Source organism: Narcine bancroftii, chromosome 12, assembly GCF_036971445.1.
Source record: "Narcine bancroftii isolate sNarBan1 chromosome 12, sNarBan1.hap1, whole genome shotgun sequence".
Lineage (NCBI taxonomy): Eukaryota > Metazoa > Chordata > Chondrichthyes > Torpediniformes > Narcinidae > Narcine > Narcine bancroftii.
Genome location: NC_091480.1, coordinates 18,849,297 through 18,864,047, shown reverse-complemented (window position 1 = coordinate 18,864,047; position 14,751 = coordinate 18,849,297). Strand labels below are relative to the sequence as shown.

General features: G+C 39.2%; 1 protein-coding gene across 1 annotated transcript; it reads right to left on the bottom strand.

Annotated features, from left to right (window-relative positions):
• Positions 1–10,841: 10,841 nt before the first annotated feature.
• Positions 10,842–14,494, bottom strand: mpv17l (MPV17 mitochondrial membrane protein like). Its single transcript, XM_069905704.1, has 4 exons — positions 14,212–14,494; positions 11,696–11,766; positions 11,125–11,154; positions 10,842–11,027 (listed from the first exon to the last, which is right to left on the bottom strand). The coding sequence occupies exons 1-4, from the start codon at positions 14,492–14,494 to the stop codon at positions 10,905–10,907; spliced, it is 507 nt and encodes a 168-aa protein (XP_069761805.1). The 3' UTR covers positions 10,842–10,904.
• Between the last annotated feature and the right edge of the window lie 257 nt (positions 14,495–14,751).

The window sequence follows — 14,751 nt, the reverse complement described above, 5'->3', positions numbered from 1 at the left end:
GTGCTTTAATTAGGAAAATTTCTGATATTTTGGACTTAATCAACAAGCCGTGCCCAAATGCCGCTGAAAAATCATTAAGGCATCATGAATATTTTTTGTTTCGCTGCAGCTGGGCTAAAGTTCAGTAATATCTGCTGATTTAGGTTGACTTGTGTGTAATTTTACTTCCTACAATAAACCCAGCAATTATTTTAACCATATCTTTCTGATTGTCTGAAGTTATCTTGCTTTGCTAAATTAAAATAGGTCTGGAGGACACAATGGAATGTTTATGTGCGGCTCAGATGTTCATTTGTCTTCTAAGAATATTTGTTCCATTTTAAGTAAAACAGCCATTAGTCACGTTCTGGTTTAATAAGCCTGTGGATTAACGATATCTTTTTGCATTGGATTTGGAAGAAACTCAAAATACATCATCAGGATTTTGGTGCCTTTGACATAATGTGCTTCCAGAAATTGCACACTGAAGTAATTTCAAAATGCATTTGAACAATGCAGGTAGTTGAAAGAACTTGGTGCATTATTTTTGAAATTATTCTCCTGATTTGCTCTGATATTTTGTGGTTCAAGTGACTAGAAAGAGCACCGAAGAGAATAACTGTATTCAAGTATAACACAAAAGTCTGCAGACACTGTGACTGTAGTGAAAACATGTTCCTTGAAGAAGGGCTCGGGCCTAAAATCTCCCTAATGTGAAGCTAGCTGAGTTATTCCAGCATTTCTGTGTGCTTTTATAACTGTATCCAAACCCAAACCACAACAATAAGTTTCTGCACCAACAATATTCATAGAATAAAAAAATATGTAGGATAGAGAATTCAGTAGTTTTATAAACTCCACTTCAGAAGTAATTGATATAAATGACTTGATCATCATATCAAGTTATAGAGTGCTATCTGAATTATCAATACAGTAACTACAAAAAAATTCAAGTTCTCAGAGAGCAATTTTGATCTGAACTGCCTTAAGGCATAAAAACAGGCCATTCGGCCATTCTAGTCTGTGCCGACCATCATTCCACTAGACCCATTGACCTGCTCCCATTCCATAATCCTCCAGATCTCTCCCATCCATGTATCTATCCAATTTATTCTTAAAACTTAAGATCAAGCCTGCATTCAACACATCAGATGGCAGCTCATTCCACTCTCCCACCACTCTCTGAGTGAAGAATTTTCCCCAAATGTTCCCCCTAAACCTTTCCCCTTTCAGCTTAAAACTATGTCCTCTCATATTGATCTCCAATCTAAGTGGAAAAACCCTACTCTGTCTATACATCTCATAATTTTGTAAATCTCTATCAAATCTCCCCTCATTCTTCTTCGCTCCAAGGAATAAAGTCTTAACCTGTTTAATCTCTACCTGTAACTCAACTCCTGAAGACCTGGCAACATCTTAATAAATCTTCTCTGCACTCTTTCAATCTTATTGATATCCTTCCTGGAGTTCGGTGACCAGAACTGCACACAATATTCCAAATGTGGCCTCACCAACATCTTAAATAACTTCAAGATAACATCCCAACTCCTATACTCAGTACTTTGAATTATAAATGCTCAGATGACAAAAAGCTTTATTTACAACCCTGCCCACCTGTGGCACCACATTCAAGGAATTATGTATCTGTATTCCCAGATCTCTTAGCTCCTCCACACTCCTCAACCCATGTCTCCGCAACCCCCGAGACTTATATTATTCATATATCTTTGATTCTTACAAATTTAATGGGAAACAATACAGAATACAGTACAGAAAATAAGGCGCTGGTTAAAAAAAATAATATTCTGGTTAAACTTTGAGGGAGCCACAAAATGAATATCTCAGGTGCCTTCAGCAAAAGGCTAGCCAAGATATTTATATTTTTGAGTGATATTTTGTAATTTATTCATTTTTCGGGATCTGGGAATCATTTATTGCACATATCTTACTGGGCCATTGCAATCCTTCCTGCAAAGGGTGCTTCATTCCGCAAAGCTATTGGGCGGGGAGATTCAGGATCAAGACTCGGCATCAGTGATGTACTTCCAAATCAGGTTGGTGTACAATTTGGAGGGAAAACAGTAGGTAATGTTGCCAGGTGCCCACTAGCTTTATTTATCTTGGGAACAGTGGTCTCAGATTTCTAAAGATCTATTTCAAACCAAAAGCACTTTGGAAAATCTGGTGGCCATTAACCATGGGTTTTGTTAACATTTACTGGACTGCTTACTGGGCAATTATTCTCAACAGATGAGGGGTCATAGAACATGCAACATAGAACATCACAGGCAGTATAGGCCCTTTGGCCCACAATGTTGTGTCAACCTATTGTAGAGCTTGTCGAAAGAACCAAAGACTTGTTGATCCAAACCAAGGCTTTTATTAGCAAAAGACAGGAGCTCTTCACGGGTGGCCGACCAGTCCGGAATGATCCGACCTGGCGAGGATTACAACCCTTTAAGGCCCAGACAGTAGGTGTGGCTAAGCTCTCAGCCAATCGCTGTAAGCACAGTCATTACACTCTAGATACTGTATCTATATACATTGGTGATAGGTCTGTACTATCACACCTATATATACCGAAAAAAAATGAAACCCTCCCTCCCTCATAGCCCTCCATCTTTTTTCATTCATGTACCTGTATAAATGCCCCCATTGTTCCAATATCCACTGCCACCCTTGGCAATGCATTCCAGGCACCCACAACTTTCTATGTAAAAGAATTTACTCCTGATCTCCAATAAACCTTCCTCCCTTCCCTTGGTATAGATGTCCTCTGGTGTTTGCTACTCCCACCCTGGGAAAAAGGTGCCGTCTCCCTTATTTATGTCTCTCCTAATCTTGTAGACCTCTATTAATTCACCTCTCATCCTTATTTGCCAAACCCCTAACTCTACTAAATCTTGACTCATAAGACGTTTTTTTGCATTCCAGACAACATCCTGGTAAATCTTTTCTTCACCCTCCTCATAGCTTTCCATATTCTTTCCTGTATTGAAGTGACCAGAATTGAATGCAATATTCTAAGTGTGGTCTCACTGGAGATTTATAGAGCTGCAGCATCACCTCACGACTCTTAAGCTCAGTCCTCTGATTAATGAAGCCCAGCATACCATAGGCCTTCTTAACTATCCCATCAACCTGCGCGACAACCTTGAGAGATGGATGGATTTAACCCCAGGGTCCCTTTGTTCTTCCGTAGTGTTGTGTCCGACAATTAACCATGTATTCTGCCTTCCAAACTGTATCACCTCACACTTATCCAGGTGATAAAACCATTGGTACGTCCCAAAGATGCAAATTCAGCTGAAAATGAAGATGCGTCAGGAAAGAAACCACGAGAGGAGTCACGTGATGGAGTAGTGGCCGGACGGTGAACTCCAGCCCTCTCCAGAAAAGTCGGGAAAAACAAGAGAAAACACAAAGGCACAGAAATAAAAGTTACAGAAAAGTGAGTATAAAGGTGGAAAGAAGATGGCGACAAAAAAAGAAAAGTCGAAAGCAACGGTAAGAAGAGAGGAAGAGAAGACAAAGGAGGAAAAAGGTGAAGGCCTTACCTGTCCGAAGAGGCCCGCTGCGGAGAGAGAAACCCGCTCCCTCAGGTCGGTAAATAATGGACTACAAAAATGGCTCGCAGAGCCGAACAAAAGTGCGCAACCGCGCATGCGCGAAACTTCGCGCATGCGCGATGCGAATGAAAAAAAACACACCGACGGGAGGGGGGACCAGCTGGGGAGTCGATCTCCACAGCCGGCAACGACAGCTGCAGAACACCTGCAGCAAGAAGAGACCACAGAAGACAATAGAAACAAGATAGAAGAGGAGGAAAGGGCAACAAAGAAACAACAGATGGTCAACCCAGAGGAAGAAGAAGAGGAAGAGTATGGTGAAATAGAAGAAGAAAAGAGAGGCAAGGTAAAGGATATACTTGCTCTTATTAGAGGATACATGGAATCATTTAAAGAATGGCAAACACAGGAATTTAAGGATTTAAGAAAAAGAATAAACAACACAGAGGAGAAAATAATTAAAATGGAGATGACCTTAACAGAAATGGGAAAAAAAATGGACAAGATGGAAGAGCGGGCAGTAGCAGCAGAAATGGAGGTAGAAGACTTAAAAAAGAAATTGGAGAAATCTAATAAAAAAACTAAAGAGACACAAGAACTACTAGCTCAAAAAATAGATACAATGGAAAACCATAACAGAAGAAATAACATAAAGATAGTGGGCCTTAAGGAAGATGAAGAAGGCAAGAATATGAGGGAGTTTATAAAAGAGTGGATCCCTAAGACCCTAGGATGTCCAGAACTACAGCATGAAATGGAAATAGAAAGGGCACATAGAGTATTGGCCTCTAAACCACAACCACAACAAAAACCAAGATCTATTGTAGTAAAATTCCTAAGATATACTACAAGAGAAAAGGTACTGGAGAAGACAATGGAAAAAGTAAAAGAGGGCAACAAACCACTGGAGTATAAAGGGCAAAAAATCTTCATTTATCCAGATATAAGTTTTGAACTCCTAAAGAAGAGAAAAGAGTTCAATACAGCAAAGGCGATTTTATGGAAGAAAGGGTATAAATTTATACTAAAGCATCCAGCGGTATTGAAAATATTTATTCCAGGACAGCAAAACAGACTATTCTCGGATCCAGAAGAAGCACGAAAATTTGCAGAACAATTACAAAAATAGACTGAGGGAGGAAGACGGGTAATGAGAGTTAAAATGATCACGACTGATATGTATGTGGGTAAAGACAAAAATAGACTGAGGGATGAAGACGGGTAATGAGAGTAAAAATGATCACGATTGATATGTATGCAGGTAAAGAGGTATAAGAGTGAATAGAGACAATGAGCATACATGAATGTATCTGTACTTAGAGGAAAATATAGATAGTATAGACAAGAATTAATAAGGGAAGGTAATGGAATAGAGAGAATAAGGAGGGAATTAAAAGAGGGACCTTTGTGACATATGAAAAGTGAAATCTTTTCTGGGGGAGGCGGGGTGGGGGGAAATAGCGGTCACTGCACAATCAGTTGACGCTTGCGAGTGGATTCGCAAATCCAAATGGAGAGGGGAGATGTGGTTGTCCGACAAGGGATAAAGGACAACTCAGGAGGTGAAGGGGAGATTGGGGATAAATAAGATAGAAATAGGAGAATAAGGAAAATGTTAGATGTTGTAGGAATGTTGTCTTATGAAGAGTTGAAAATAAGAAAACAGAAATGGAAAAGGAGGAAAGGTAATGATGGAAAAACGGAAAGAGAAGATAAACAAAATATAAAAGGGCTACGCTGAACTATATGTCTTTAAATATTAATGGAATACATAACCAAATTAAAAGGAAGAAACTACCAAATTTAAATGAATAAATGTATTCCATTAGAAAAAAATAACATATTGGTTAAGAAATAATATTGAAATATTCGAACAAGTATAGGAGCCTTACATTAAATACAATAGCGAAAACCTACCGGGGACAAACATTACCTAAGTTGATGGAAGGAGAAGGAAAGAAAAGAATGGACTCAGTAGAATTTCTGGTGTAATTTTGTTGAATGACAACATTGTCTGACTGGATTAATGCAACCTAGATTGTATACCTAAAATGGATGAGAGGGGGGGGTGGGGGGGTGGTTTGGGAGGAAAGGGGGGGGGGGGAGAAAAAGTCACTGTATATGTGTGAAAAGAAATAGTGTATATCATGGCTAATGTGATTTATGGTGTGAAAAATAAAAAAATTTAAAAAAAAAAAAAAAAAAAAAAAAAAAAGGAAAGAAACCACAAGGAAAACATTTTGGATTGAGCTTGTCCAAATGTCAGGGAAAAATATAAATTAATACTATTTATCAGTCCTTCATACGCGAAGGTTGGCTTGCAATTCTATTGTGTATCTTGTGACCCCTGAACACTGCAAATTATTTTACAGTCAACGGAGAATATTCTGAAGAGGAATGTGCAAACAGCAGGGTTTTGTGAGAAATAAGATAAATTAACAGATAATCCACTTTTAATTAACTTGACCAGTTTGTGGGAAAATCCCTGCTGTTTTAAAAAAGTCCCATTGAAGGCTTTACAATGCCTAAGAAAATCTATGTGAAGTAGTATTACCAAAAACATGAGCACGCAATCGTAAATGAATGCATCAGTGCGGCATTGGGAAATGGGCTGCCCGGATCTTTATCTGAAGTCACCAATGTGGATCCTGAATTATTGTGCTGCATTAAAGAGCAGAAGCATTATAAAAAGCATGTTCTCAGCCCGAAGCACCATAAGTTGATATCTTGCAAAGTTTTGAAGTTAACGAATGATGTGTGAATTTGTGATAGTACAGATTCTATCACCAATGGTCGTGTAGGATGACTGTGATTGGCTGAGAGTGTAGCCCCACCTAGTGGCAGGTCTTAAAGGATTGCTCCGAGCCAGACCAGCTCATTCTGGACTGGTCGGCCTACTTGTGATATGCTCCAGTCTTTTAGTTAATAAAAGCCTTGGTTTGGATCAACAAGTCTTTGGTTCTACATTAAAATCACAGGACAACGATGGGTATACTTTAGGGTCACGAAAATCACCTTAAAATCTTCCTCACATGTACCATCTTTTATATACAGTATAACCTAGTTTGTGATTTCCTGTCATAGGTCTACTAGTACATTTCCCACTAAGCAAGCTATTTTGGTCAGTCCAAGCATGCCTGGGCATGCACTCAGTACAGGTGCTATGCAAATGTTCTCTTCGGCCTGGACATGTTTTGTCAGGGTAGATGCATTCAGGCTATAAAAGCAGCTCATATATACAATTCTGTGCATTATATTGATATAGGTTGAACACATGCTGATGCACATATTCTTCAAGCAATAGCAGACTGAGTGTACTTAGCAATAGCATTTACATCAAATGTATTATACACCATATAAATTGAATACATTTAATTTGAATCTCTCCGCTCAATTTTTAGATGCAAAAAAGAAATTGGTAATTTTTTTGCGTTCAGTATGGTCACGTGAAAAGGTCAAAAACTTTTGGAGAGAATTATGTTATTTTAGAGAAGATATTAAAAGTGAGGGTTAAATTAGATCCAAGAATTTTTCTGTTGGGCAATATATATGATGAAGATATTGAGAAGGAATTAGATAAATATAAAAAGAGTTTTTTGAGTCTAGCAACAGTAATAGTGAGAAAGTGTGTAGCTGAAACTACATTATTGGAAAATAATGTTAAAATAGAAGGATGGTTTAATTAAATAAAATATTGTCTCCCATTAGAAAAAAAACATAATATGAGAGGTGATTATGATAGGTTTTGTCAAATATGGGAGCCTTATATGAGATTTATGAATCTCATATGAATTATGGACCTTCTAATCCAATTCCCCCTTGGAAATGATATTTTATCAAGAAATATTATGATATTATTAATGTGGTATATAATTATTCCTATCTGTAGGGATTTGTGTTTGTGGGAGGTGGAGGGTGAAAATTGAATATTATTTAGTATCTATTTTGTAATGTTATAGCGAGTTAATTTGAAATGTATTTAGATACTAATAAATAAAATTAATTTCAAATAAAAAAAATAGCACTTATTGTCTTTAGGAGGATTGAACAGCAGAAATGTCTCATCACATGATGAGATTAAATTTGTGGCGAGTATACGCTTAGTGTGAAATTCGATAAAAGTTAATTTAATGTTTCTCCAACTTCCTACGTGATACAGTGAATCTGAAATTATCTTTGTGTTCAGCTTGAAGTTCTCTATCACAATCCCCAATTTTTTTTTCAGGAAGCAAACCTTTGGAAAAAATTTGTTGTCCAGTGTATATATCTCTCATGAGTGTCGAGCATAATAGATCACTTGTGGATCTCCCCACCTGAGAACAGAGTCAGAGGAGCTTCATCACATTAACCACAGCAAGGGTCAATACAGAGAGGGGATAAATTGTTCCTAAACAGAAACTTGCATCCATCTCAAATATATTTTTCCAAAATTAAGTTGCAGTAAAATAACATTTCATCACAAAAGTGTTAGAACATGATTCCATTATTTTTGGATCGATCTGCATTTTTACGAGCCTATTTCTGCACATTTTGTTCACATGTTAGTGTTACAAGCAAACATGCAAGTACATTTCTTATTGTCATACAGTTGAACAAAATATAAAATGTAAGCCTTTGTATTCTGCCCTGTGTTCACTAACTTAAATTGCAACATAGTGAAAACAGTCTTTAGATTTTCAACCTATCAGACTACCTCAGAAGTTAGCTGTATGGAATTTTCAGATTGGTCTTTCAGAAGGCAGCAGCATCTGTATTTGTTTTTAGATACTTTTACAGTAATACACCTCTAAGACTCATGGATAACCAAAGGGAAAATTAGCTAAGCATTTGGAGCTTTTCATGGGTTTTATGATTAATCTCTGATAATCCTTTTAAAGGATAATACCTATTGGGTAACCAATGTAGGTTCTTTGCCAAATGAAATTGTAATATTTATGTAGAAGAATCTTAGTGCATTTCATTTTTCTTGGAAAGGGGATTTGGGGAGTAGGAAGACCAAAACTTTTATTTCACTGATGCACATATAATAGTCATCATGATATGGAAGTTTATCAGGGTTGGGACCTGTTAGAGGTGCAAATGGCAAATTGAGCTCCAAATATTGCAACTATTTTTTTTACACATTGGGAAATCTAAGTTAAAAAATATTGTTCTGATGAAGCTGATTTAGCCAAACCACCATCATGAGGACCGAGGAACCAGATGAAAAGCGTTATGAAAGTCAATAAAAAGGAAGGCAGTGGGCTGTACTGAATCAGGCTGATGGCCTTCAAGATTGTTTGCCAACCCAGGTGCTAGATATCCTTTATGTAGTTTTGATTGCTATTGATGGACGACAGAGTATGAAATGCATGAAAGCCTTTCATCTTTGCAAAGCATCTACTTTATCCGGTCTCTACATATGTATAGAACATTATTAGCATTTCAGTTGAAATCTGATGTCACTTAATGGTATATACACGTCCATATACAGTAAAATCCCCATTATCTGGAATTCAAGCAACCGGCAGCCTCAAACAACCAGGAAAAATAAATCATGGAAAATAAATAGGTAGAAAATACAAAAGAAAATTAATTGGTGCCCCCTTGCGGCCATTTAGCCAATCACACAACATGTAATCTCAAGCAACTGGTATCTACCAATCCGTGCAGGTGCTGGATACTGGAGATTTTTACTATAAATGAGCTTTGTGGCGATTAGTTTGCATCAGTTAACAAAGTCAGAAATCTCCATTAAAGCTGGGTGGAAATGGTCTGGTTTGATTTCATGATTTTTTAAAATCTTAATAAAAGCAGAAGGAATAAATTTAAGATGAGAGGAGAGAAATTTGAAGGAGATGTGTGAGTGAAGTTTTTCAGACAGAGAGTGTTGGTTATGTGGAATGGGCTGCCAGAAGAAATGGGAGAGGCACATACAATCACAATGTTGAAAAGGCATTTGGACGGGTACTTGGAGAGAAAATGTGTAGAGAGATATGGGTCTAATGGAGGGCTGGGATTCTTTGGCTTGGCTTCGCAGACGAAGATTTATGGAGGGGGGTAAATGTCCACGTCAGCTGCAGGCTCGTTTGTGGCTGACAAGTCCGATGCGGGACAGGCAGACACGGTTGCAGCGGTTGCAGGGGAAAATTGGTGGGTTGGGGTTGGGTGTTGGGTTTTTTCTCCTTTGCCTTTTGTCAGTGAGGCTGGGATTAGCATAGATTGATATCACAAAAATGGACAAATTGAGCAGAATGGCCTGTTTATGTGCTGCACAACTCTCCTACCTGCTTTCTGGGGAAGCTAAGGGCGCCTTGGAATTTCCTGTTCCAAACGAAAATGCTTCTCTCTCTGGTGGGGTCCATCACTGAATATCTCCATGTCCTGCAGTCAAGCTATAGTCAATGAATGTGAAAACATAAGTGGGCTTATAATGCAAAGTTCCCTTCAGTAGTTGGGTCAATCAAAAATCTTAATGAAAACAGCGAATATCAGCACTATGAATTATTTTATGTACTTGAATATGACAAAGTCCTGTGATTTCACCAACATGTGTATTGGGGTCATGTTTTCAAAATATAGTTCCCCAAAAACAGCCATTTGTTCCATTCAAATAAAAACATACTGGTTGGCAATGAAACAGTCATTTACTAACCTTAAAAAGTTTGCATTCATCTGTAGGATATCTTTCCCAGCAATGCACTCTCCAAAAATATTGAGAGAAAAGATATTTAATGCAAGCAGCATATGGTACTAGTGATTTTATTGCTGTCAGAAGACGATTATCAATATCCAAACACGACTGTATAAATACACAGATGTCTCTTCCTGTTTCTTTGTATATTTTCAAAAATTAATATAGACTTTCATCCTTCTGGGATATCACCTTTTGAAAACGTGGGTGAGACACACTGCTGAGTTCTCAATGTCCTCTTTTACTATTTGGAATAATCCTCTCTGCAGGTTGAAACGTAAAATCATTATAATACTGCACCACTTCACAATCTTCCATCACCGAAAGCGTAAATCTTTACAAGCACTGCACACTCAAGATGAAATAAGACATTTGGGCCAGAGATCTTCCTCCTAAGAACTTATCCTGGCAATTTGCTTTAGTCCTGCACTTCATTTACAATAAGATTCTGTGATGTGTGCAAATATTTGCTTTCCCTCAGGGAACCTTTACCTGTGCTCACAAAAAAAACACACAATGCAAACTATACAAAACTTCCACCAGTACTATTTTAATCTACCAAAATATTATTTAAATTTTAAATTTACAGATGGTAACAGATTGGTGCAAAATATCACACTATTAATTTTGAAATCGGTTCTAAAAATTATTTTTCATTTATTCTTCAACTGTGAGTTTGACTTTCAGAAGGCTGAAGGACCATCTCTGTTCCTTCGTAAATGGGAGATAAAAACTATCCATACAAATCCCCAGCAACCAAAGTAAGCCATCCTGAGGAACACCGGCACCAGGCTATAGTTGATTATCTGCAAGAAAACATAAATTCATCACAACTGCGTAGATTTGCAGGAAAATAGGAAAAGAATATTCAACTCCTTGCAACTGATTGGAATAATGGCCTACCTGTACCATAGGCCAATATATCACTGCAGCCTAAAAACAAAGAAACAGTTTGAAGAATTATGAAACAACGATTATATTCATGTAATTTATATGAATCAATCTTGGTATAATGATAGTTGATAGACATTTGTTTTTGAAAATGATAATGTTACTTAATTCTGAACTGCAATCAATTCATTATGTGAAATTATATCAATGGCACCTTTAAAATTAAAAGATAGAAGATAACAGGCAATTTCCTAATAGCAGATTTCAGAAGTTAATCGTATGACATCAATTGAATAATATCACACTTCTAAACCAAATGGTGCAGAGAAAAAGATTACAAGATATTCACCTTTAGACTCTGGCCATTTTTAACCTTTCATAATATATACGCCAAACTGGGTCCATGGGTAAACTACAGAACAAACACCAGTATAAAACCAGTCCCGGAAAACAGGGACACGGAGCCCAAAGAAGAAAGAAAATTACATTGAAGCGAAACTATGAACATGGAACAAAACAGTTCAGGACCTTGAAGCTATGATGTCTTTGCCAACCACAATGTCAACTTAAACTAATCCCTTACCTTTTCCGTGCTCCAGAAATTTTTCTTCCAGTCTGCAAAGATATCTTGTTTCCCTTCCAGAATACTCATACCTCGGACAAGCACAAAGAACAGCTCTATAAACAGAGAGCAAACTCCTCTTTGTGTTATTGTAAGGAATTCTCACATGTTAAATCACACTTGGAGTATTGTGTTCATTTAAGGTGGTACAATTAGCGTGGTGGTTAGTGCAATGCTGTTACAGTGCCAGCGATTAGGACTCGAGTTAAGGACTTGGTGCATTCTCCCCATGTTTATGTGGGTTTCCTGTGGGTGCTCCAATTTCATCCCACTTTTCAAAGTGCACTGGGTGTTGTAGGTCAATTTGGTGCAATTGGATGGCATGAGCTCGTGGGTCAAAAGGGCCTGTTTCTGGGCCATATTAATTTAATTTACATTCCTGGTCACCTCATTGCAGGTAAGAGGTAGAAGCTTCACAGAAGAGATTTAGCAGAATGTTGCTTGGATTGGAGAATATGTCTTATGAAGCAAGGCTAACAGAGCTAGGGGTCTTTCTCTTTAAATCGTGGAAGTATAGAGATATGTAAGATTGTGAGAGACAGAGACAAGGTGTACAAATTGGGAAAAGGTGGATACATGTTTAAGGTGAGTTTAGGGGAAATGCCAGTTGATTAACTGCAAGGGCCTGTACTGTGCTCTCATACTCTATGTTGATAACACAAAATCTGAAACGGGAACTGAAAATAGAAGCCCTGCTGCAGGGTATCAATCTGGAACATTAACAGTTCTTTTCACCCACAGATGCTGTTTGACCTGCAGAGATCTTCCAGCAGATGGTTTTCTTGCTAAAAGCAGAAAATGCTGGAGGTACATGATTCTCAAGTTCAAATTAGAACCTTGTCCTTTAATTGCTCTATTTGGATCATTTCAAGATGATGATGTTTTACTGGCTCCAACTCAAAACCAAATTTTATCTTTTATTTCATTGATGGTTGGACGTGCAATTTTGATTAAATGGGAAAATAATGTTCCACCTACAGATGCACAATGACTAAATGATATTATGTCTTGTTTAAGTCTAGAAAACATAAGATAAGCTATTAAAGAGTCAAATATTAACTTCCAAAAGATGTGGTGCCCATTTATGGTCTGTTATCATCACCTAAAGAATTGGGGTTGTTCTGAGCTCTGATGCTCTACTGTCCATCTCCAGGTTGTTGTCACTTGATGCCTACGTGTCAGCTTTTAACCTTACTTAGTGGTCAGGGTTCTGGGTTTTTTTTCTTGAATTTTACTAATGCAATATATATCTGTACTGTTTAATTCTGCATAATGTAAATATCAATAAAAATTATTTTTTAAAGAAGTAAAATTAAGAGCTGCAGGACTCTGAGATTGACTTCTGAAGGCTGTGATGTTTAAGGTGGGGGAGAGATAAACTGTTGGAGTGAAAAGGCAACGCGATGAGTCAGGGTGTGAGTGATAGGCAAATGGTGTGCCCAATAACTTGGCTCCTGCCTCACTTCTAAACACCTTTCGTTTCCCTCCACTTGTTTCCCCTCCCCCCCCCCCCTACCTTTGTTCTATCTTTGGTAATAATATTAACCACCAATTAAATGATTAACAAGATCTGTTTTCAAAAAATGATCAGGTCGTGAATACTGCAAACCTACTTTGTACTCTTGGGTTCTTTAGAACAGTCAGTGAATGGAAGGTTTCTTCCATCTCTTCCCTGTCCACGACCAAACTCCAGGTCCAAAATAATTTTAAAAATGGACAAGAGCGCCCATGTCGTTGAAAATTGAAGCCACAACAAAGAAAGGCACACGGCTCCCAAAGTATTGAGAGGGAGGGAACAAGGTTTGAAGGCCAGGCGGTCCTTGAAAGCATAACATGCTCGATGTCTTTTAGCATTGAGCGTGTTTGTTGCTGTTTCCATCTCAGAGCAGACCCTTGTTCAAAAGTCTGGCAGAAACTGACCACGTCTTCCAGCAGGCTGTTCCTTTGCCAAAGGCTAAAAATAAAAGCTGGAAGGACTTCATTTGTGGAAAAGAGAAGTACATTAGGACAATGCTGGAAGCGAGAGGTTTGAGATTGGAGGAGAGTGGGGGCTGGGGCTATGCCCCCAATGCAACACCATCTCCCCAGCCCACACGTACGTAGGAAACTGTGCAGACGCTGTGATGGGTACCATACACAAAACCCCCACACTGACATAACTCTCCGGAGGCCTTATTCGCTGTGGATCTGCCCACAAAGTGAAGGAAGAACCCCTCCACATTCCACCTCCTGTTCCAGTTAACCCCCCTCTTTATCCCCATCCCTCTGTCTCCTCTCCCCCAGCACCCCACCCATTCACAGAAAGATCTCCTCCCTTCGGCTCCTCTCTTCTACCCTCCCACCCATATCCCCCTCTTACCTGTTGGTCTGCACTCCTACCCCCTGCCTCCCCCCACCCCCCCGCCTGCTTTGTTTTTTGGCTAATTCCTGCTGCGTCTCTCCAGCGCCTTTGTGCACAGATAGATGATGGTACCCACCGATGTAGAAGGCGCTGATGCCGGTGGGAGTCCCAACCAGCTGGTCGCACGCCAGCTTCCAAAGGATTGTGCTCAGTGCAGCGCCAGGGAACAGGCTCTCCATGGCCCTGATCCACAGGTAAACGAAATTGCCATGGAAGGTCAGTGCCAGGATGGTGATGTTCCGCGTTTGTTTCAGGTCAATGTTTTCCCAATGTTTGGTGAGGTTCTGGTGAGCCAGGTCCCCCGCCGCGAAGACGCAGCTGTACCAAGCCACATTGGAGATCCAAGGAAGCTTCTTCATCTTGGAGGCCAGACATCTCCACATCCTTTCGCCAACCAGCCCTTCTTGCCCTCTGGGAATCTCTCGGCCAGGTGCAAGCACAGAGGAGAAGCACTGCTCCGTGTCGGTGGGGACAGTCCAGACCCTGGCGGGACCAGTCCCAAACACACGCCGCCTGGCTCTGTCACTTGCCTCGAGTTACATAGCCTTTGCGTGCATGGTTACCCATCTTCTAGGTGCGCCTTTCACTGCACGGTTCCAAGGGTTTGTTGTCAGCG